This window comes from Pelophylax lessonae, assembly GCF_965119305.1.
Source record: "Pelophylax lessonae genome assembly, chromosome: 1".
In the NCBI taxonomy this organism is placed as follows: domain Eukaryota; kingdom Metazoa; phylum Chordata; class Amphibia; order Anura; family Ranidae; genus Pelophylax; species Pelophylax lessonae.
In genome coordinates, this window is record NC_138768.1 from 821,587,723 (window position 1) to 821,613,200 (window position 25,478).

The 25,478-nt window shown below is 43.4% G+C and overlaps 1 protein-coding gene across 1 annotated transcript in view; it reads right to left on the bottom strand.

Annotated features, from left to right (window-relative positions):
- Nucleotides 1–25,224, bottom strand: part of FABP1 (fatty acid binding protein 1) — a gene marked incomplete at its 5' end in the record, with an annotated part of 95,537 nt that extends 70,313 nt beyond the window's left edge. Inside the window, one exon of the mRNA XM_082243821.1 lies at nucleotides 25,158–25,224. Within this exon, the coding sequence (XP_082099947.1) occupies nucleotides 25,158–25,224 (67 nt within the window). The remainder of the gene's footprint in view (nucleotides 1–25,157) is intronic.
- Between the last annotated feature and the right edge of the window lie 254 nt (nucleotides 25,225–25,478).

Genomic DNA, 25,478 nt, shown 5'->3' on the forward strand with positions numbered 1-25,478 from the left:
AGTTTCGCGCCGATTGCGGCCCCCACACACCATGTACTGTTTCCCAAATAGTTGCACAAGCACCTCAGGGACATAGGAGACCCCCTCAACCCCCCATACAGCGGTGGAACCGCCACAACGCCCCCACAGGGACCGGTAAGGGACACACAGGGACCGCACCTACAGACATGAGGGGGATATTACAGAACCCGTACCAAACTGCCATCCCCATAAAACAGAGGGCCCACATACACCCCCGACCCAAAGACAGAGGGGTAGCATGGTAATCACCGGTCCAGCGAAAACGTGGGTACCGCTCTGTGACAGGAAGCCTCCCACTCTGAGTGGTGGAGACGTCAGCCGAAAGGACGCTAGCAAAACGCGGGCATACCGCAGTTGAGACATCCCGGCGAAGATAACAAACTTTGCAAACTCATCCCTGAAGGTAGGGACATGTGTCGTTTGCGAGGCCTGGGCGTACTACAACCTGCTAACGCTCGATGGCAGGCTGGGATTCCATAAGGCTCTAGAATAACCAGTGCGTTTCCCAGCTCCGCAAACGATGTAGTCTTCTAAGTCTGACTAACTAAGCTCAGGAACAAATAAAAAGCCATCTTTTAAAAGAAAAACACTTTTTCAGAGAGAAAAAACAGAAAAAGAAGAAAAAAGCTGAGCCCAAAGCCACAGCTAGGGAAAAGCCTGGCCTACTCCTAAGCAGCTAGGCAGAACAAACTGAATTGGGAATGAAGCTAGCTGGGGGTATTGACCATAGGGACAGCCCCCTGTAGGTGTGTGTATACAAAGTTTTGTGAATATTCTAACAAAATCTTCTGCCTAGCTTACTCCTGTGGAGAAGGCCAATACCCAGACGTACAGACTGTATGAGTGGGTGGTGACTGTCAGAGGACGTAAGAGAAAAATGCCCTGGTCATGAAGGGGGTAAAACCTTTCTGGAGCCTAAATGGATAGGGTTGGTATGGGTCCAGTTTAGGTTTGGTAAAAATGTGGTATAGAATTGGTATTGATGCGGTATGGGTTGGGTGCACTTGATGTCTTGCTCTCAGTCGTTAATATCTGTTAGCAGTGTCAATAATGGGAAAATAGTGCCAATTCAAAGGATGCTACTGTGGATGCTTGCTGTAGAAGTAGTGGGGGCAGCAGTGCAGGATCTGTGATGTGGGCAGTGCTGCACTGGCCCCCGGGGGTCCTCACTCCCAGTGTCAAGTTTGCATCCTCGCTGGCTGGTGGATACTTGGAGAAAGATGCTTTCTGTCTCTCTGCATCAAGAGGCAGAATGTTCATGGGTAGTTTAATAAAAAATCTTCTCTCCACTCCTCCTACTGCACAGTGTCTATTGGGATCTCTAGTCCAAAGAGTCTATGGGTCCCATAATATAACTAATGTCCCAAACTACAACTCCCAGGATTCTCAGCACTCTGCATGGAAGTCTATGGGTTTGCTTGGCTTTAGCTCTCCCCCGGCTGACCAGAGGAGAATGGTGCAGCATAACAAAAGTATCTCAGTAGAAAGTGAAAGTAAACTGATTGATAATGGGGAAATAGCTCCTTCTCCATGTTTCTTTAACCTAGCACCTGGTTATTTGTATATAAGTGAAGGAACAAATATGAAAAAAGGTAATAAAAAAGACACATTTTAAATATACAACTTCACAAAAAATCAGTCATTACATTATATCTCACATATGTGTAACACCCTCCTAGGTAGGTGCTAGTAAGAAAGTATAGTTTTGAGCTCTGTCTGCTTACCAGAGCGGCTGCAGGTAAATCTATATTGTTATCTTTCTACCAGAGAGCAGGATCTGTTAGTGAGGTCTGTTCGTTGTGCTCAGTGTGTGATTCATTCAGTCTAGAGAGTGTTTCATGCTGGTCAAATAAGGAGGCATGTTGGACAGTGTAGGAAACCTGACTAATGGGTGCATAGGCTTTTGATAGAGTCATAATGATTGACAGAAGGCGGGCTGCCTCCGTGCATGTTGGGATACTGTATAAAAGCCAGGAGCACATGTGCTTGGGGTCTTTCATTGGAGAGTGGAGTCCCGGGGGGAGGGGTGGCTGCCTCCTCCTCTGTAGAGGTACCATGCGGTCTCAGGAGGTCGTTCTGGTCTATAGGAGCTGAACCCAGAGTTCCAGGGAAGCTGACTGAGAGGGGAGACACTGAAGGGCCTGTTTCTGCAGTATCATAAGTAGAGGAACTCGTGTCAAGGGGTCTGACCTGAGGGGGGGGGGCCACCCCTGCTCATAGGATAGTCAGTGGACAGGTGTCAGCAGAAAGAGGAGCATCAACCGGTCTTTGCCAGGGTTCTTATTGGTAGAGATGTTTCATGTACAAAGTTGAGCCAAAGGTTTGTTTTCAGATTTTTTTTCAAATATTTTATTTATTGAGAAAGGCAGAACAGTGGAAAAATAAAACATAAGTGCATCTTTGACAGAAAGATACCCCAATCACAAAGTGTACAAAATAAACAGTCAAAACAGTGTTCAAATAGGTGCAAGAAAAAAACATAAAACTAGCCCCCACATCCGGGAAACCCCCCCCCCCCCCCCACAGATCGTGTCTGAACCACAGCAGAGTAAGGCTCCTGAAATGGTGTAAAAAATATCAGCAGGGTAATAAACTTTTCCAACTGTCACTTCCCAACCTTTTTAGAGTGTCAAGGACACAAGAGAAAGGAATGCAGAGCACAGAGCATAAACTCAAAGGGAAAACAAAGAATGTAGGAAACAGAGAGGAGCAAAAAAAAAAAAAAAAGGAGGGGGGGGCAGAAGGAGAGGCATGGGGAGACCTCGACATGGATGGCCACCTAGGCCCTGTCTCTAGGCACACATCAGGGACCTCCCCTTGTCAGATAAGACAAAAACGTTCCAGTAACCCCATATCTTTTCATAACACTCCCGTCTGTGCTGCGCCGACCTTTCCAGATTTTAGCTCAAATTAACACAACCAGTTTTCACTTAAAACTTCCAGACAGTATGAAGATTTGCCCCATGTTTCATGTATCCTTGTTCAAACCATTTAATGAAAATCCTTTCCCTGTAGAATTTTCCCACCCCCTCTACCTGTTGAGGTGCAAGGTGAAGAAGAAATTGTGGAAGAGAACGTTCTTGATTCCAGGATCTTTGGAAACAAATTATAATAACTGGTTTAATGGGAAGGGTATGGGCCAGAAGAAAAATTTTTATGACAAAATTCCACCAGAGGTTTTCTTCTAAACCTGGCCCTAAGACATCCAAGGGACGTCCTAGAAGGAGGTACTGTCAGGTCTGGGATCTGAACCCAAGACCTCTGCTGTGTCTGGCAGTAGTTCTTTTTGTGGATCCACCTGAGATGCTGCACAGCTCCCTGACTGATCCCTTGAACAAACTTATTTTCTTTCTTGTTTCTGGTGAAGCTTGAACTCCTTGCTAATCCCATGAACTTCCTATTCAAGCCATGCCTTTGCAGTTTTTGTTTGCCAGATTATTGTGCTTATCTCTAGCCAATATCTTGCTCCTTACGCTCCTGCTGCTGTCTGCATCTTCATTACTATTCATTATCAACCTTTGGCTTGTTCCTTGACTAAGCTTCCACTTGATCCAAACCTGCAACCATTTGTTACTGATCTTTGGCCTGTTCCTTGACAATGCTTTAGCTTTATCCCAACTTGCAACCACTTGTTACCATCCTTTGGCTTGTTTACCAACAATGTATCTGCTTGATCCCTACCTGCTACATCTGCTACTGCGCCCCAGCTTGCTCACCTCTTGGTGGGGCAATCCTGAGGGCTGTGACCTGGCACTAGCATGCAAACCCATCTCTACCAAAAGGGACTCTGGTGAAGACCGGTTGATGCTTAACTTTAAACCTTGGGTGAGCTTGTGTCACCTGCCAGGGGAATCTGCTAATCTATTTATTCTGCTGGTTTCTGTGTGAGGCTTTTCACTGCTACATCCAGGGATGCCAACCACCTGAAAATTTCTGTCTAGTTTGTAAAAATCATCTGGTTTTTAACTGTCCATAAATGTCTGGGAATGGGTTCCTAGTGCCTGTAACAAATATGGATGTGCACTTCCGAAGCTGGCTGAAAGCTGCTCAGGCCATGCAGGAGGGTGCACCGCGAGGCGGCCAGGGGTGAAATTTTTGTGGAGCAGTCTCTCTGGGGGCAATAGATGGAGTAGTCTCTCTCAGCCTGAGGGCAATAAATGAAGCAGTCTCTCTTAGTCTGGGTGCAATGGAGGCATGGAGCAGTCACTCTCTCTGAGGCAATGGAGCAGTCTTTCTCTCTCTGGGGGCAATGGAGCAGTCTCTCTCTCTCCCTCTCTACAGGCAATAAAGCAGTGTCTCTATGTCTGGGGGAAATTAATAAAGCAATCTCTCTCAGTCTGGGGGTGATGGAGGCATGGAACAGTCACTCCCTCTCTAGGGGCAATGGAGTACACTCTCTCTCTGGGGCATTCTCTTGCAGTCTGGGGGAAATGGAGCAGTCTCTCTCTGGGGACAATGGAGCAGTCTCTCGGTCTGTTTAATTTTTTAGAATGTTTTGGGTGGGTTTAGTTGGCATTACATTTTACTTGAGGGTTTACCGCCTTCTTTTTGCAGTTATGAAGAAAAAATTCCCCTGGGTGGCGGGACTTTAAGGGCAACCAAACAACCAAAAAATAATACAAGTATGTAAAAATGATATAAGTTTATTAGTTAAACACAATAAAACCGCATACAACTGTGCATCCATAGATAGATACTATAATATTAAAAAACAAACATCTATACGGCTAACATGGTAAATCACATGTTGCAGAGGACCGAGAGATGAGTGCATGAATTCCAGAGAAGACCTGATGCGTTTCGGGCGTGACCTTCTTCAGAGGTCAACTGGAACTCATTTCTAAATATTAGTGAAAAAGATATACATAAGTAATTCATAGTAATATAGATATTCACAGTATATCTACATACATTGCATCTGTTGTCACATAAAAGTAGGAAATGTAAGTAATACGCACCACTCTAGTCACTTTACACTGGTGTACAAGGCCGTATCTAACTGTTGCCACATTTAACTGTGGCGTAGCACAAAAGGCGCCGATTATGGCCGGGGCAAGTAAAAATTTTCAAGATGTATGACTGCATCTGAGTAAAGTAGTATGTGAGTAATTCTCAAATGCTGGGTGGACACTGCCTTGCACAAGGATCCCAGGGAGCCCACACTGGACGTCTGTGGGAGTGAAATAAGTAAAAGGTTTTCCAATGTCAGATTAATGCTCGAGGTGATATATATTTCATGAATAAATACCTGTTGAATACATACAGTATTTTAATCACAGGTAACTTGTAACACCTTGGATAAAGACAGATATATCCGCATCGGACAGCAGGCAATGGTCTCGGGGGAGACCCCTCTAGATGTAAATGTAAAAGAAATATATTTTAAAAATTATATGTGAAGGGTCCAAATGTAAGGAAGTATGAGAGAAATGGGGGTAAAGAAACCACGAAAAGTGCCCAGAATTTGAGCACAATGTGTGTGAAATAGACAGAGTACCCGATAGGTAAGTGAAAAGTAACAATAAAAGATTTGGTCAGGGGCTTGTATATAGTGTCAATAGTGTATGAGAAAAGCACTGTAGAATCAAAAGTGCAGGAAGAGGAAATCCAGTCTAGCCAGGTTGAATATAGTATTATACTCAACATATCAAATGCCCATTAAGCTTAAATGAGTGTAATATACAGAGTGACTGATCAATGGTAGAACCAGGAGATAAAAGTTTAAGGGATCAGAGGTGAAAATGAGAGAGGGTCCCAAATCGAGTGCCCATTGAGCTTACATGAGTGTGATAAGCAGAGTGACCGATCAGTAGTAGAACCAAGAGGTAAAAGTAATGTTTAAGGGATCAGGGGTGAAGATGAGAGAGAGTTCCAAATCGAGGGCAAGTTTACCTGCTGCAGAGAGATAAAGTGGCGTGCTTCCACCGGCTCACCGAGACTGCAGGAACCGCCGTAGCTGGTTAAAAAGATGCCCGCGCATGCGCGATCAAACTAGATCGGGCTTGCGTACAGTGGGGGCCAATGGGGTCCCCCGTGTCTGGAATGCACGGCACCTCCCACAAGCCAGGGCAGGCCGCGTCCTGCGTTCCAGGCACGTCAGTGCACACAAGAAACCCAGCGATGCGCGTGCATTACCCGAAGGGGCCTGCACGATCAGCTGGAAGGGGAAGGGAAGGTGGAAGTCTGCCCCCTGGGTGCACCGGGTTGAAAAACAGATGCAAGGCAGTGTTAAAAGTATACACAGTACATCAGATGCAATGCTTACAATTGATAATATACTAGTCTCCTACAGTTTAATGCAAATCGCAAATATAGAGACCTGTAATAGTGAGATGTATAAAATACATTGGAGTAGAGATGGCCTTGCGGTTCGCCCGGCGGTCGGTTCGTGGCGAATTTTGCTTGTTCGCCAATTTGCGAAAAGTCAGACTTTTGCCGATGTTCGCAAACATGTCCGCGCCCCATTTTCTTTTTCATTTAGAAGAACTTTGACCCATGACACAGCCATCAGGTGGAACGGGACAGCCAATTAAAACATTTCAGCACATGGACAGTCCCCCTACCCTATAAATAGACCTGAGCTGTCGGCCATTTCACATTCTGCTTTTTGCCAGCGTAGGGAGAGGTTGCCTGTGCTCATGAGGGAGAGATTGCCAAACACAAATAGCTCTGTGAAGATCCACAAAAGTCCTTTCCAGGGCTGGTATTTTGGTATAGGTCTACTGGTATCTTTTCATGTTAGGGGCAGGTATCCAGTCTGTGCTTTAGGGGCAGTAAGAGATCGTCAGCAGTGACACAAATCGCTCTGTTAATGTCCACAAAAGTAATTTAAAGGGCTGCAATTTTTGGTATTGGTGTGCAGTGCACTATATAGGGGGGAAGGGGGGTAATCCACGGTATAATATACCTTGTAGAAAGCATATTATAGTGGATTAGTATACTATTGTGCACTGTGCAGCATTGTGACAGGCGTGATGACTGAGCGTTGCTGCAGCTCTGACGGGAATAATAAAGGGGCACTCTGACCGCAATATTAAAGGGACACTCTGACGGGAATATTAAAGGGGCACTCTGACCGCAATATTAAAGGGGCACTCTGATGGAAATAATAAAGGGGAACTCTGACCGCAATTTTAAAGAGGCACTCTGACGGGAATAATAAAGGGGAACTCTGACCACAATATTAAAGGGGCACTCTGATGGGAATAATAAAGGGGCACTCTGACCGCAATATTAAAGGGACACTCTGACGGGAATATTAAAGGGGCACTCTGACCGCAATATTAAAGGGGCACTCTGATGGAAATAATAAAGGGGAACTCTGACCACAATATTAAAGGGGCACTCTGATGGGAATAATAAAGGGGCACTCTGACCGCAATATTACAGGGGCACTCTGACTGCAATATTAAAGGGGCACTCTGACGGGAAAAATAAAGGGGCACTCTTGACTGGAATAATAAAGGTGAACTCTGAGCGGGACACATAAAGGGGCACTCTGATGGGGACACGCTGGATGTAAAGGGGCACTCTGACGGGGACTCACTGGATGTAAAGGAGCACTCTGATGGGGACATGGATGTAAAGGAGGGACTCTGACAGGGACACACTGGATGTAAAGGAGGACTCTGATGGGGACACGGACACAGGCTGAATGACGACGGGGGACACGGGCTGCATGACAGCAGTGACATGGGCTGAATGACGGGGGAATACAGACTGGATGAGGGGGGACACAGGCTGGACACACCTGTCAGAGTGCCCCTTTATATCCAGTGTGTCCCCGTCAGAGTGCCTCTTTATGTGGGCTATACAGGCCGAAACTTACTTTTGTATCCTCTGAATGCGTAATGTACCTCCAGCCACCAAATACTATGTTCTTAGCTGTCAGGTAAAAGCATGTGGGCTAATTTTTGGGGCCTGGATTGGCCAACACTTCTTTATCCTGTGAATGCCTCATTTTTCAGACTGGAATTGAAAATCAATGGGTCTGTAAAGGTTCCACCAAATTGTGGAATGGATGCGGACCCATTTTACAGATGTGTGAATGGACCCTATATGTATTAGACATGTATTTACTGGCTGCTGTCAGTTCTGGCTGATTTATGAAAAAAAAAAAATGTTTTGCTGTAAAAAATAAATAATAATTTTTTTAGGGCAACTTTTCCATAGTTACATAGTTACATAGTTACATAGTTAGTGAGGCTGAAAAAAGACACAAGTCCATCCAGTTCAACCTATGATGTGTGTGTGTGTTTGCTAACCGTACATTGTATACCCCTGTATGTTGTGGTCTTTAAGGTGTCCATCCAATAGTTTTTTGAAACTATCAATGCTCCCCGCTGATACGACTGCTTGCGGAAGAGAATTCCACATCCTTACTACTCTTACAGCGAAGAACCCCTTACGCACTTTAAGGTTAAACCGCCTTTCCTCAAGTTTTAGTGAGTGGCCACGTGTCTTATTGTATTCCCTTACTCTGAATAGTTTGTTCCTTATGCTAGGGTCGCCAGTACAGTATTTGTACATTGATATCATATCCCCCCTCAATCGTCTCTTCTCCAGAGAGAATAAGTTCAGTGCTTGTAGTCTTTCCTCATAGCTGATGTCCTCCATTCCCCTAATTATTTTTGTTGCCCTTCTCTGGACTTTCTCCAGTTCCAGCACATCCTTCCTGAGGACCGGTGCCCAGAACTGGACAGCATACTCCAGATGTGGCCGGACCAGAGTTTTGTAGAGTGGAAGAATAATCTCTTTATTTCTGGAGTGAATCCCCTTTTTTATACAACCCAGTATTCTGTTGGCTTTGCTTGCAGCGGCTTGGCATTGCATGCCACTTCCAAGCCTGTTGTCTACCAGTACCCCCAGGTCCCTTTCCATCCTAGACTCACCCAGAGGTTCCCCCCCTAGTGAGTAGCTTGCTTTCTGGTTACTGGCCCCCAAGTGCATTACTTTACATTTTTCTACATTAAACCTCATCTGCCATGTAGTTGCCCACCCCGTTATTTTGTTCAGGTCTGCTTGCAAGATTTCCACATCCTGTATAGAAGATATTGGCATGCCTAATTTAGTATCATCTGCAAATACTGAGATTGTACTAGATATCCCCTCCTCTAGATCATTTATGAATAAATTAAACAGGATTGGTCCCAGGACAGAACCCTGGGGGACCCCACTTTCCACACCCGCCCACTCAGAGTACTCCCCATTAATCACCACCCTCTGGACTCTCCCCTGGAGCCAGTTCTCTATCCAGGTACTCACCTTATGGTCCATACCTACCTTCCTTAGTTTGTACAGTAAGCGTTTGTGGGGAACGGTGTCAAAGGCCTTTGCAAAGTCCAGATACACCACATCCACAGGCTTACCTTTATCTAAGTGGCAGCTCACTTCATCGTAGAAGGTTAATAGATTGGTTTGGCATGAACGATTTTTCATGAATCCATGCTGATTACTACTTATAATACCGTTTTCATTACTAAAGTCTTGTATGTGGTCCCTTATCATCCCCTCCAAAATTTTGCAGACTACTGATGTTAGGCTGACCGGCCTATAGTTACCCGGGATATATCTCGGCCCCTTTTTAAATATTGGTACCACGTTGGCTTTTTTCCAATCAGCTGGCACCATACCTGTCTGTAAACTATCCTTAAAGATCAAGAATTCCAATTGCAATACTTCTGTTATGACATTGTCTATGTGCTGGGACTATTTGTGCAAAGCTAGTAAGTCTTTCGTGGCTGCAAAAATGACCTAAAGGTTTTTAAAGTTTGCCTCCCATTAAAGTCAATGGGGCCCGCTGGGAACTTGCGGTTCGCAGACTTTTGAGAAAATTTGTGGCTGGTCACTGCATTGATGGGGGCACGCTGGTCTCTGCATTGATGGGGGCATGCTGGTCACTGCATTGAAAGGGGGCATGCTGGTCTCTGCATTGATGGGGGGCACGCTGGTCTCTGCATTGATGGGGGCACGCTGGTTTCTGCATTGAAGGGGGCACGCTGGTCACTGCATTGATGGGGGGCATGCTGGTCTCTGCATTGAAAGTGTGCACGCTGGTCACTGCATTGATGGGGTCACGCTGGTCTCTGCATTGATGGGGGCACGCTGGTCAATGCATTGAAAGGGGGCATGCTGGTCTCTGCATTAATGGGGGCGCGCTGGTCACTGCATTGAAAGGGGGCATGCTGGTCTCTGCATTGATGGGGGCACGCTGTTCACTTCATTGATGGGGGCACGCTGGTCTCTGCATTGAAAGGGGGCATGCTGGTCTCGGCATTGATGGTGGCATGCTGGTTTCTGCATTGATGGGGCACGCTGGTCTCTGCATTGAAAGGGGGCACGCTGGTCACTGCATTGAAAGGGGGCATGCTGGTCTCTGCATTGATGGGGGCACACTGGTTTCTACATTGATGGGGGCACGCTGGTCTCTGCATTGATAGGGGGCACACTGGTCACTGTATTGAAAGGGGGCACGCTGGTCTCTGCAATGATGGGGGCACGCTGGTCACTGCATTGATGGGGGCACGCTGGTCACTGCATTGAAAGGGGGCACGCTGGTCTCTGCATTGATAGGGGCACGCTGGTCACTGCATTAAAAGGGGGCACACTGGTCTCTGCATTAATGGGGGCACGCTGGTCTCTGCATTGATGGGGGGCACGCTGGTCTCTGCATTGATGGGGGCATGCTGTTTTCTGCATTGATGGGGGCACGCTGGTCACTGCATTGATGGGGGGCACACTGGTCACTTCATTGATGGGGGCACGCTGGTCTCTGCATTGAAAGGGGGCACGCTGGTCACTGCATTGATGGGGGCACGCTGGTCTCTGCATTGATGGGGGCAGACTGGTAACTGCATTGAAAGGGGGCAGGCTGGTCTCTGCATTGATAGGGGGCACGCTGGTCACTGCATTGAAAGGGGGCACGCTGGTCACTGCATTGAAAGGGGGCACGCTGGTCACTGCATTGATGGGGGCACGCTGGTCTTTGCATTGATGGGGGCACACTGGTAACTGCATTGAAAGGGGGAACGCTGGTTACTGCATTGAAAGGGGGCATGCTGGTCTCTGCATTGATGGGGGCACGCTGGTCTCTGCATTGATGGGGGCACGCTGGTCTCTGCATTGATAGGGGGCACGCTGGTCACTGCATTGAAAGGGGGCACACTGGTCACTGCATTGAAAGGGGGCACGCTGGTCACTGCATTGATGGGGGCACGCTGGTCTTTGCATTGATGGGGGAACACTGGTAACTGCATTGAAAGGGGGAACGCTGGTCACTGCATTGAAAGGGGGCATGCTGGTCTCTGCATTGATGGGGGCACGCTGGTCTCTGCATTGATGGGGGCACGCTGGTCTCTGCATTGATGGGGGCACGCTGGTCTCTGCATTGATGGGGGGCACGCTGGTCACTGCATTGAAAGGGGGCACGCTGGTCACTGCATTGAAAGGGGGCACGCTGGTCTCTGCATTGATGGGGGCACGCTGGTCTCTGTATTGATGGGGGCATGCTGTTTTCTGCATTGAAGGGGGCACGCTGCTCACTGCATTGATGGGGTGCACATTGGTCACTTCATTGATGGGGGCACGCCGGTCTCTGTATTGATGGGGGCACGCTGGTCTCTGCATTGATTGGGGCACGCTGGTCTCTGCATTGATGGGGGCACGCTGGTCACTGCATTGGGGGGCATGCTGGTCTCTGCATTGATGGGGGCACGCTGGTCACTGCATTGAAAGGGGACACGCTGGTCTCTGCGTGGATGGGGGGCACGCTGGTCACTGCATTGATGGGGGCACGCTTTTCTCTGCAGTGATGGGGGCACGCTGGTCACTGCATTGATGGGGGCACGCTGGTCACTGCATTGAAAGGGGGCACACTGGTCACTGCATTGAAAGGGGGCACACTGGTCACTGCATTGAAAGGGGGCACACTGGTCACTGCATTGAAATGGGGCACGCTGGTCACTGCATTGAAATGGGGGCATGCTGGTCACTTCATTGATGGGGGCATGCTGGTCACTGCATTGAAAGGGGGCACGCTGGTCTCTGCATTGATGTGGGCACGCTGGTCTCTGGTCAAAACTTTGTCGACATACATAACCAAGTGGCTCCCTATGGTGGCACACAGAGAAGAGGAGGAGCCCAGAGGACTAGTGGGGGCCCCAGAGGAGGAAAACTATTGCATACAGCAGGTATGGCATTTGTTATTAAAAAAAAAAAAAAAGAACCTTTAAAATCACTTTAAACCTGTTGACGCAGTGCTGGGGTTGGACAAAGATCTCCCAGCTGGAGTCCCAGACAGCAGTGACAGCTCAGCAGGGGCAATATACTGCACATTCCACCCAAAAATAGTATGAGAGATTATTTAAAACAGTCCTCCAGCGGACATGTGTTTAAACATTTCTTGATAGTTAGGCCAAAGGAGACAGATTTTTTTATCATGATTTTTATTTTATTTTTTTAACCATTGAACCATTAAAGCTTGTTCCTTTAGGAGAGTTTCTTGCTGAATGTCTTGTAGACAATTCCATTGTAGGTCAAAATCTGAAAGAAAAAATAATATACAATTGCAGATTATTTGTTAACAGCAACTGTTTTACAGTGTATATTCAGACAAGGAGGTCATAATGCTTAGCAAAAATGTTCTCCCCATGGAATTTACCTAAAGCAAAAAGTAAAATGAGCCCCTAGGGGTGTTTTTTCTAATGCATCCTAATGGGCAAAAATACGCTGTAGCTGTGGCTCCCACTATGTGCAAGAGAATAAAAAAAAAAAAAAAAACTGGGGACTAAAGTCTCTCTTGAATGCTTGGGTGCTATTTTTAACCACTTCAGCTCAGGGAAGGTTTTACCCCCTTAATGGCCAGGCAATTTTTGCGATACCGCACTGCGTTGCTTTAACTGACAATTGCACGGTCATGGGACGCTGTACCCAAATACAATTGTCCCACAAATTGAGCTTTCTTTTGGTGGTATTTAATCACCTCTGAATTTTTTTTTTTTAAGCGCTATAAACAAAAAAAAGAACGATAATTTTGAAAAAAAAAGCAATATTTTTTACTTTCTGCTTTAAAACATTCCCAATAACATTTTTTTTAAAATTGAATATTTTCATCATTTTAGGCCATTATGTGTTCTGCTACATATTTTTGCTAAAACAAATCATTAACAAGTGTACTGTATATTGATTGGTTTGCACAAAAGTCATAGCGTCTACTTACTATGGGATACAATTATGGACTTTTATTTATTTTTTATTGTTTTTTTCTAGTAATGGCGGTGATCAGCGATTCTTAGTGGGACTGCGACATTGCGGGGGGAGTGGATGCACTAGAGGAAAAGAGAGATCTGTGTTTCACCTTAGCTGAAACACAAGATCTCTCTTTTCCTCCCTGGCAGAACAACAGTGTGCCTTGTTTACATAGGCAGACCGCCGTTCTGTCATTTCACCGAACGATCGACGGGTCCCGGCGCACATCTCGTGCACAAAATCACGTACATGAACATGATTTTGCACAGCTGGGCTGCCCTGCCACAGTATACTGTATATGCGGCAGGCAGTCCGGAAGTGCTTAAACAGTGCGGCCATTGCACTTTTTGTCTTAGCACCTTTTACATGTGCCCAGCCTCAGTGGCTGCCTCCAGCAGTGTCTGCTTCCATATGAAACGTTTAGCTCATCGATAATGCCAATAACTGATACCAAGCAGCAATAGCTCATTTTTGTGATTCATATGTTTCTGAAGAATTAGTTTGTTGATTTTATTTTAAGGTGAATATCTGGTGGGGCTTAACTGTTCAACAAATGCTTCATTAAAAAAAAATTTAATAAAAAAAAAAAAGTAATTTTGTAATTTTTCCTCTTAACTAAAACCTATATCCAAATCTGAAAATGTGCTCATTATCTAAAGGTGAAATTTACAATAAAAGTGAATGAGTAAGGGATTGTTCACACCAGGCAACACATAAAAACAAGCCAGGCTGGTGTCCATTCTGTTCAAGCAGTAAGGGGCATTGCTTTGTGTTTTTATAGCCCAAGGCACTGTTTACCTTTTATAAATTTGATAAAGATGTCAAAAAGTGACATTATATTAATTTCTATGCACCATAGCTCAGCTGCAGTACATAGAGATGCCCAGATGAATGGAAACCCTAATGCGGTTTGGAAGAATGCAGACATGTTGCCTTTTTCTGCACCTCTCTGCTCCATTGTGGTGATTGGCAGTGATTCCTTCTCGCCCTCCTTAGCAAATCAGATAAAAGACATCACTTTAAAAAAGTAAAATAAAGTCGACATACAATTATTATAGTTCCCTATAAAGCTGAATGCCGGGTAAAATAAAATTGGGCCCTTGCAGTGGGACACCCCTCGGACTACAAGGGTTTTTGCCTGGGGGGGAAATAATAGGCAGTTATTACCTAATCCCTCACTCCCCTGGCAGATGGCGCTCTTTATCACTCTCCTATGCTCTGGGTTGTGGGCTGACCCTCAGCATCCTCACTAAGGCCTCATTCACATGGGTGTACCTATTTGTACACCTGTGCAAAGGGCCATCTTTGCCCACATCGCATGGGATGCACAGGTGTTCCTCAGACAGTCAAAGTCATGTCTATTGGAACGCAGAAGCTGCACAGACATAGCCAATAGTTCTGCTGTTTTTTGACAGTTGTGTTGGTGCGTGTCCCCCCAACACACACTGTCCATGTGAATGAAGGACTACTGGTCCTGCATTGCGCATGACGACATCAGAGCTCCTCTGACCAATGGGCCAGTGAACAGAAGTGGCTTCAGGGTACTGGTCATGCATCTGGGAAAAATAAGGTAAGTATAACTGCTTTTTCTGTTCCCCCCTACACAAAGCCTCACAATGGGAAAAAAACCCTGTCAGGGGTTATAACCTTCCCTTACTCTATCAAAATTAAGAAAAAAAAGTTTTGCCTAAAGTTCTACATGAACACTTTCAGGGGGAGCAAAGGTCAGTTTTTATTTTCACTGGGGTTCAGCTTTAAGTGTGACCTAATATATGAAAAACATGGAACATGTACATTGACAGTATGAAATTCTGTATTCCTTTGTGAGAAAGATACATATTCTTGACCATAACTCCCTTTATTGGTTGGGCATTCCACTTCAGTTTCACATTGGTTGCTACAGGCCGTTCCGCCTGCAGGCACTTTAATGAATAAGGCCAGACTGCTTTATACGTGTGATCCACATGTATTGGTATTCAGTTAAAAGAAGCACATTATTCTTACAGTGATGAGAACATCTCCAGAGACTTCAGTAACAGAGTGGATATCCTTAATCTGCCCAACCAGCTTGCCATCCACTAGATTAACGACAGCCTGGGAAAAACAAAAAAATAAAAATAGTACATGTTTGTGATTTTTTACATTTCATTTTCAATAAAGATTTATTTTTTAAAGTAACAGAATGAATATAACTGATTTTCACAGACAACAATTAAATTAACAATTTGTCCATTTGAGTATTTCGTCAATCAGTATAAAATACCATCATCGGCTTATCTGGGATATCTTCAAATCTGTGCGTTCTTACAGAAAAATATTCTTCCCCTATATGTTAAGTTACCAATATCTATATATAAGTTGTATCAGGAGCCGTCGGAGACTGCGAATGGTATTTCAATTATTTATGATATATTGAATAATCATAACATCTATTTTAAAGCACCTACTGTTCTAAAATGGGAAAAATTATTGGGGACATTTTTTCCCGAAGCTAGTTGGTTAAAGGCTTTTGCTGCTACATATGTTTCATCAAAATGTATTAACCATTGGGAATTATATCAGAAAACTTTAAATTTTTGGTATTTGACCCCATTAAATTGTCCAAATTTTTCCTTTCAACTTCAGCATTATGTTGATGACATTGGGGTGAACAGGGGACGCTACTCCATATAATTTGGGAGTGCAAATCAATTAGAGTATTTTGGAACAATATATTTTCTATAATTTCAGAAATTCTTGAAGACACTCTATGATTCCTAGCCCTGAGATGGCTATCTTGCATTTAAATATTCATGAGATTCCTTTAAAATATTGAGTAGTGACGTTACATCTCCTATTAGCGGCAAAACTCTTAATTACAAGAAGATGGAAATCTCAGGAGGTACCATCCCTATCTGATACCCTTGTATTACTTAATCAGCAGTGTGAGATGGAAAAAATTATGTCTATTATAAGTTCGACGAAGAAAAGATTTGGAATTAGATGGAACCCATGGTTAAATAACATAAGATGTACAGTGATAACGGATTAGCTTTAGTACGTGTATCGATGTAGAGGTTGTTCAGTATCAATGAAACGTATTGATCATATAGTTAAGTATGAATGGACTATGGGGGAAAAATAATTTGTTTATTATATGGTTGACGTCAAGTCATGATAGAGTGAAGATAATAGACATATATATATATATATATATATATATATATATATATATATATATATATATATATATATATATATATATATATTGTGGCAGTGCAACTAGTGGTGAGCAGGTATTTCTCCCAGGATTATCAACCAGGCAGGTTGAAAGGCTCCAGGAGGACTGTTTTACTGGGAAAAGACTGGGTTTGCAGTTTCCCCTATGGTGGATAAAGTCCAGTTGGGGACCTGGAGTCTGGAGATTTCCAAGCAGTTTCTGGGTGGGAGGAAATCTCCAATCCTGGGACCAGGTCTTAGAAACAGCCAGCCTAAAAGGATCTTGGCCTTTTAAGACAGACAGGACCAGTGTTCTGGGCTCCACCCTCCCGAGGAGTCCTGGCGTGCAAGGGAGAAGGGTGCATGTTTGCACGGTACAAGTAGATGGGGAGCCTTTGGGCTGGAACAGCAAAGGAAGCTGGAGAAAGTGTGCTAACGGAGGCACAGTGTCTTTACAGAAACTGTGTTAGATGGCCAAGAGGGTCGAAGCCTAAAGCCTGAGCAGCCATGCTTCTAGAGAGCCAGGTGGCTTTGGATTTTTCGTTTACATTATTGCTGTGGAAAGCTGAAACCCCTGCATGGGCAACTGTTATGTTATTGGACTTGTGTTTCTTTATATTTTCCTTTAATAAAAGTGGGCCAACAAGCCCTTAAACAGCACAACTGCGTGGACTAAGCTCACTGGTAGGCTCTGCACTCAAGCTAAACACCCCCGAATATCTCAATATATATATATATATATATATATATATATATATAGAAACTCTTTACTTAGTGACTGAATCGACTAGGAAGAGAACTTCCCTGTTTCCTATTCTTTCCCTTGCTTTTCCTTCCTCCTCTTCCTTTTTTTTTTTTTTTTTTCTGATTGATAATATTATTGCAACATTTTTTATGTCAGATTTTTCTTTTGGAAATGTTTGTTATTGTTTTATGGGAAAAAAGAGAAAAGATTATAATAAAGAGATATTGAGACTAACAATTAAAAACAAATGAATATACACAAGGGGCATAAACCTTTCCGAGCACAAGGTAATCTGTAGAGTTGCCTAAAGCCTAAGTTTAGCTTAAATCAATGATATAAAAATCAGCACAAAGGAAATAACCTATAGTTAGTATGATGTGTCCCTTGTTCTGATTCTTGTTCTCTTCCCAACCCCTGCTGCTGTAATCTTCCAGTGCCACGGGGGTTAATACACCTAAAGGGCTGTCAGGAGCTTTCATCAAGAGAGAACCACTATGCCCGCCCTTTCCTGCCAGATTCACCATTCATGAAAGCTATACTAAAGCTTCTATGATAACACAGGATTTATTAATGGAGGTGGCTGGGCTATCAATCATCTGCATGTTCCTCATTCCTAGGTCCTCTGTCATTTATGTCAAGCTTTGAAGTCATTGGCGGTTTAAGTCCTAAAAGGACATTATAGGCTAGGAGTTTGTATGTTCCTCCCATGTGTGTGCTCCCTTCTGTAGCAGATACAATACTGTGTTTCTAACAAGGTTCCAGTACACTCTTCTTATATTGATGATCAGCTTTAATTTAAACCATGAGTTAACATTATCATTTCATCCTCTAACTCCTCCTGTTGGTGTTCTTACCTTAACTTTCCCAATCAGTGAATCCATCTCAGCCTCCTCACCGATTGTGAACTCATTGCGTAGGACACTGGGCCCTGTGGTCAATGTCATCACAAAATGATTTCCAGTCTGGACGATTTCTGTGGTAGTCTTTAGATCTTTAGCTTGTTGGATTACATCATCAGGAACCCCTGGAATCAGTAAAACATTCTTGTTTTGTGCTTTTTTTTTTTAGAAACCACAAACTAGCCCACAAGTATGCATTTAAACTGGCATTGGTCACACATCTAAGCATCCACACATGTATTTCAGGCTTGATTCAGGGTTGCCATGACACTGCAACCTGCCGGTGCTGGTATAAAGGAGATTGTGGGAACAGGTCATCCAGATGAGCAGCAAGCACATATGCAGCTGTCTTACCTTGCTATAAAATAAAGGTAGAATAGGTATTAAGTATAATATGGCCTTTCTCAACCCTTTTAAAACTGAGGAACCCTTGAAAACCTTTGTATTTTCAGGAAACCCCTGCTAATAATTATGCTGTACTATATCTACTGTACATTAGCATGATGGTCATTGGGAAGAAAGCTCCTTACATTTTTGGTCAGTGTGAAGAATTCCCCCTTCAGATAAAAATAGCATTTTTGAAAGTGGTTACTTATCTGAAAGGCAGAAATATTTTTTTTCTTATGAAACACCTAACAACCTCTGGAGGAACATTGGGGTTCCAAAAAATGCTGATTGAGAAAGGCTGGTGTAACTCATGGACATGTGGAATGGTCATTGTCAACAGTTTGACTTCAACAGGACTCTTTGCTTTAGGTGAAAGGGTCTGGCTGCTACACCTTGACCCGGGTAGGGCTGAGGGGTGGAGTAATGTTGATAAATAAAACCAAACCAGTTTTGCTATATGACGTCCTCCCGGATTGTGCCTCGCAGATGGCTGTGGCCCAATCTGTCACCAGCTGGGTCCATCTGACACAGCCGATGACTGAACAGTTGAAACGGCCCATTGCCGGTGTTCCGTGAAAAAACCATACCCGTGAGAAAACCATACCCTCGTCACTTCCGGTGCACCTACGGAGGGTATGGATTTCTCACAGTACTTACACTTGCCGCGATTACATTAAAACAGCTCCTCTGCAACATAAATCATCTCCGCTCCTTCCCCTCTCACTTCCCTGCTCTCAGCTAATAAATATAAAAGCGCATCACGGAGCCGAGAGCTCCGACATTTCAAATTCATACAGCCGCCGCCGCTTTTATATTTACTAGCCGACATCAGGGAGGTGACAGGGATAGCAGAGGAGATGATTGATGTTGCAGCCGAACTGTTTTTATGTAACCGCCGCAAGTATAACATTACACACAATACCGTGATTATTTCATTCCCTCCGAGCATGCGCACTCCTGAACTTCACAGCTGTTCAATGGTGTTTTCGGGGCTCTGAGCATGCGCACTGTTACGCTGCTCAGCTGTTTCGGACAGGAAGTGACGAGGGTATGGAAATCTAACGAGGTATGGAATTCTAACATTACACCGGTACTATGTGACTGCTGTGACCAATGATAGCAGATCACATGACAATTTTTTTTAAAAAAAGGATGGATTCCTTTCATGCCATCTATTGTGTACAATTGTGGTGTTAGCTGTTATTTGTTCATAATGATCACATGATACAGACAGGGCAAATCACCGCCCATCTGTACCATGTGATTAGCTGTAGTCAATTACAGCTAATCACAACAAAACAAACTGAATGAATCAATATCATTAAGTAAAATGCTTGCTTATAGCAAAGAAAAAACAATACTGATCACTTCCCCAGAGTATTAAACCTGTATTGCTCTGGTCACAGTGTGTTAAAAAAGATAAAATAAATAAAAACGTAAGAAAGAAAAAAATTGAATTGTCACACTGGTTATATGATAACACTGTACTGCACTGGTGACAGTACATAAAAAAAAATGCAAACATTTTTTTTTTTTTCTCAAAAAAATCTCTAGGACCAAAGAACTCTAGGACTGCTCAGGGACCTTAATCTGCATTTAGTAAAGGCAGCCAAAGAGAGGAGACACCATCAACCTACCCTACAGCCTCGGCAGCCACACTAACCTTAACACTTGGGATCCCATGCAGAGTGCCAGACTACAGCCTATCATACTCTCCGTCCAAGTTGCTGCTAGAACCCCCAGCACTGCTCTGAACTGCACAATCCTAAGACTTCAGCAAGCAGTTATAGCCATCTCCCTACAGGACTAACTCTTACAGGTGCTGTAAGGGTTAACAAAGCTTCTCTGCATCTCAGCAGCTCTGTTTTTCCTCCGATCTCTGTACCTTGCATGGATCCATTCTGTGTGTTGTATGACACAGGAGCCCTGTGCGAGATTTCTGCCCTGGCTGAATCCATAGATCTTCCTAAACTGCTGCAGGAGCAGCTCCAGCGATACACTTAACCTGAAAACCTGCTGATACAAAACCGTAAGGATCTGAGGCCTGTGAAAAACAAGTAGGATACTTATCCACTCCACACGTCTCCAAATTGCTCACCACACTGTCTGTTCCTCCTTGAGGTTTCGACAAACCAGGGATGCTCTATACCACTAGTCCTATTTTGTAACTCATTACCTAGCCTCTCCCACTCCACTGCGTCCAAAAATCATTATTTTCTTAAAACTATTTTATTGGGTGCAGGATTATACAGCATCCATAGACGAGTCAACGTCTTTAAAGGCCCCAAGGTAGCCCGCAGAAGACTAACTTTGAAGAGGCCTAGGCTTAGCTCCTTCATCGCAAAAGCCCATAGGCTTGGGCAGGTGAATATAGAAAACCCGGAAGGCACATTTGGTCTAATCAGGGGAGATTTGGAAGAAGGGCCAGAAGACAAATTCTACCCTCACGACTCTTCCCTACCTGTTGAGTGAAAGGAGAGGGTCAAAGAATAAATCATGAAATGGTGGGAAATTTTTTCAAAGATTGACTATAATGTTCATTCAGAGTGAGAGCCCGAAAAATCCTACAGGGAGATTTTATTTACAACAGCTTACCGTCCTTCTCTCTCAGCAGGGAGCGATCCTTGGTGCCCGGTGGCAATCACGGCCACTGATCCTGTGGATCGGCATTCCTGCTGCCTAGTGGGGGCCGAAACGTGCCTCTGGCAGAGTGCGCTCGCCCCCCCAGCACCATGCGCGTGACCCATGTCACTATGTCATTTCGCGCAGCTGAGCCAGCCTGCCACAGTAAAACTGCGGTGGGCAGTCGGCAAGTGGTTAAGTGTGCAGCATATAGATTTTAACTACTACTGTTTCTTTTTGTTTTTGTCTTTTTTTTTTTTTTTTAGAGTGTGTGTTTTTTAATAATGTGGATGTGTGTGGGATACATTTATGGTAGTTATTTTCATTGATTGCATAAACACACTGACTTAAAAAGTCTAACTCCTTCTCTTCTTTCCAACTATTTAAAATATTTTAATGTGAGAGGAAAGTATGAGTTATACTGTGATTTGCAAGTCAAATATAGCTTTCTAGTTTTGGATGGAGTGGGGAAGCCCTAGAACCTTTGTCAGGTTTAAATGTTGTCTGTGCCCTGATATAGACCATTCCTCTTCTCTGTAGCCTCTATAGCTGTCTAAAGCTGGCCACGCACTAGAAGATTTTCAAATGAACATTTGTTTTAACATTCGTACGAAAATCTGTGTGAAAATTCTCAGTATGTTCAAAGACTTGATGAATGTCATTCAAAAGTACTTCAAAATTTAATGTGCGATTTTGAAATTAATGGACTTTCCCAAATGAATAATAGATGGGAAAAAAACAACAGGGGCTTTATTTTGTATGGATCGCTACAGGCTCTACAGGCCGTTTTGGAGCCGTGTTTTTTATATAAAAAAAAAAAAAGTTCTGGCTTTAGATATACTTTAAAACAGACCTTTACTAACCTACTTTTAGATATTTGAAGCCTTCCTTCCCTCCACATATTTTTTTTTTATACATGCTTTCTCCCTCCCTCTATTCTCATCTAGGTGAGAATGACTTCTACGCCAGTCCAGATGCTTCCTGGGATATCAGTGTCAGATATTAGAGGAGACACATGCCTACTGTACATAGAGCAGCTGGAGGAGGACAGATCTGGAGGGGTCAGCTGCAAGAACCCAGAAGAGACACCCCATGATGTCAAAAATATAGATGACATTACAGATCCCAATGTACAGTACAGTGGGGGATAAGCAAATAACAGCAGGTCAATGCTGGAATCACTTGGCAGGTAAATATGCTTTTTTAGCTCCACCCAGCAGACAAGGCCGGAGGATTATAAAAGCAAAATGAACCCCATAGTGGGTGAGGTTTCTCTTTAATGTGTGTAAATTCACAAACATGCAGCATGTCTTATATATTTTTAAAATACTCTAAACAGAAGAGCATAGATGCAAATAATGCATGCAGAACAGGGGGGGGGGGGGGGGGAGGTTTCCAGACTTGTCTTGACAGGGCAAGGGTGGAAGCCAGGGGATTTAAATGTGCCACATATGTCAAAAAATTCTTTCCATATTCAGACCATATTTCAAAAGATAATTTTTTTTTCTCTATTTAAAGAACATTAAAAATAGACAGACACATATATTCATTAAACATTAGTACAAATACACAAAACATTTGAGCAGGAATACTTAGGTTTAACAAAGCCCACATGGGGAATGTGACACAGTATGTGAGATGGTGCTGGAACTACGCGTTTCGCTTGTGAGTGCTTCCTCAGGCTCCAGCTGTCTTAAAATATTTTCAATACATATACAATCCTTATATCTGACGTAGATGCATTCAATCAGATTGACCAATATAGTTGTGTATTAATATAGACGGCTCTCATAAAGGAGAGAAGCAGGTCCGCTACACCAAATAGCAATTGCTTTTTAAGCTAGATTCGATGTGGTGAGTAAGTAGTAAAAAGACATGGTCTCATATATATCAACAAAAACGGCATCTGTACATGAGCTGTGCGTAATGGGCAAGAAAATGTATCCCGGGCACTGGTAGGCTGTTTAAAAATATGTTTAGGGTTTTTTTTCCGGTTTTGAGGGAGTATAGTGATGGGTTTCATATAGTATTTTGTCCCATCTAGCCTAGACAGGATAAAGCCATCCCACTCCTGGAACTGTATGAGACATGGTCTACTATGTAAACAGTCTATTCCGTGTGCCTTCGGGTGTTAGACGATGTGCCATTTTGGTGATATATATGAGACCATGTCTTTTTACTACTTACTCACCACATCGAATCTAACTTAAAAAGCAATTGCTATTTGGTGTAGCGTTCCTGCTTCTCTCCTTTATGATAGCCATCCATATTATTACACAACTATATTGGTCAATCTGATTGAATGCATCTACGTCAGATATAAGGATTGTATATGTATTGAAAATATTTTAAGACGACTGGAGCCTGAGGAAGCACTCACAAGCGAAACGCGTAGTTCCAGCACCATCTCACATACTGTATCACATTCCCCATGTGGGCTTTGTTAAACCTAAGTATTCCTGCTCAAATGTTTTGTGTATTTGTACTAATGTTTAATGAATATATGTGTCTGTCTATTTTTAATGTTCTTTAAATAAAGAAAACTTTTTTATCTTTTGAAATATGGTCTGAATATGGAAAGAATTTTTTGACATATGTGGCACATTTAAATCCCCTGGCTTCCACCCTTGCCCTGTCAAGACAATGCTGGAAACCTCCCCCCCTGTTCTGCATACTCTATTTTGGGGAAGGTGCCGACAACTACTTATGCCTAGTCAAGCCAATATCTCCTCCTTCACAATTTATAGATGCAAATAACCTGGTAAGAATAAATATCTATTTAAAAATAATTTTCATGCTGTAAAATCTATTCATTTTCCTCCAGGACAGTGAACAAGTTTGACCAGGCCCAAAGTCTGTGGCTTGTCCCATCACAATATGAGTCTGCCTACTGGTCAGAGAGCACAGGCAAATGTTGGTTTGTGGAACTACAACTTTTTTTTTCTATTTTTTTTTTAAATGTCTTTTTTTGTTAATATATCAAGTGTACAATCATACAGCACAACAAAACAGAACAAAAAGTCTAAATAAAAGACAGTCGCCCATACAGGGGTAGTGAAAACAGCATAAAATATTCCAGGATCTACGTGACTATGGTGAGTCTAGGTATGGCTCAAGTCCTAAAAAGGTAACTTCTCATAAATACCAGAGATGCTAATAATCACCTCATACCTCCACTGTACACATCAAAAATAGAGGATGACAGAAGTGTTATGATTTATCTAACATAGAAGCTGTGGTTGGGTCAGCCAACCATTAGACCATACTTTATCATATTTCTATAGACAGCCCCTATTAACATAGGTATGTTTATACAAAGGCAGGTTAACATTGACCAAATATTTCCAAAAGGAAAGGGAGGAAGGAGCAAACTTCTTCCCAGACATAGTTATGGCCTTGCGGGCATAGAGAAGAAGTAAGCTAAGCATGGTCCTTCCTGCCATCATGGGAACTACGGTAATTCCTCCACTAACCCCAATATACACAGACTAACAGAAGGCTTTAAAGAAATCTTAGCAATGGAATTGATAATAGAAATCACCTCCTCCCAATATTTGACTATAACTGGGCAGCTCCAAAAAACAAGCCAAAAGTCAGCAGGGGAGTGATCACACCGCCAACATTCCTGATAAATCAAAGGGTTCATTGTATGCAGCCTATGCAGAGTAAAGTTAGTCCTATGCACAATTTTAAAGTGAATTAGCTTGTCTCTTTGGGAAACCAAATGACGAAAAGGAAGATCCCAAATATCTTCCCAATCCTCATCATCGAGCTCGGGCATAACCCTCTGCCACCTCTGCCAAAGAATGCAAAGGGAGGGAGACCTTAACTCCAACTTTAGAGGTGCATGTTCCCTTTACATGGTTAAGAGCAGACACAGAAATAGAGATGCCTACCGTATACCAATATCATCTGTATCCTCTTTTATTTCCAAATTTAAAATTGTATTTTTTTTACACAGATCACAGGTTCCCAATAATGGTAATGCATAAATAATAATAACAATAATAATAGACGTTAGAGAACACGTTTATTCTTACCAATCGCTTTCATGAAAGTCTCAAAGTTCTCCTTTGTCTGCAGCTCATAGGTTCCTGAGAAAGCCATTGTAGTAGAAGGTCTGTTCTCTACCAGAGGGTCACAGAGGAGTGTGTCACTGTCACCCCTCCATTCTTCTTCTTATAGGCAGCCGTTCTATACTGATATCAGTAGTGAGATTACATCACCGGCTCTACAACACAGTTTAAACATTAACAGCAACTGTTTTGCATGGTCAGGCAAAGCCTTAAGTATTTACTTCTTGTGATAAACCATGTTTGGTAGCATTAGTGACTGCAGCCTACATAGAAACATAGAATAGC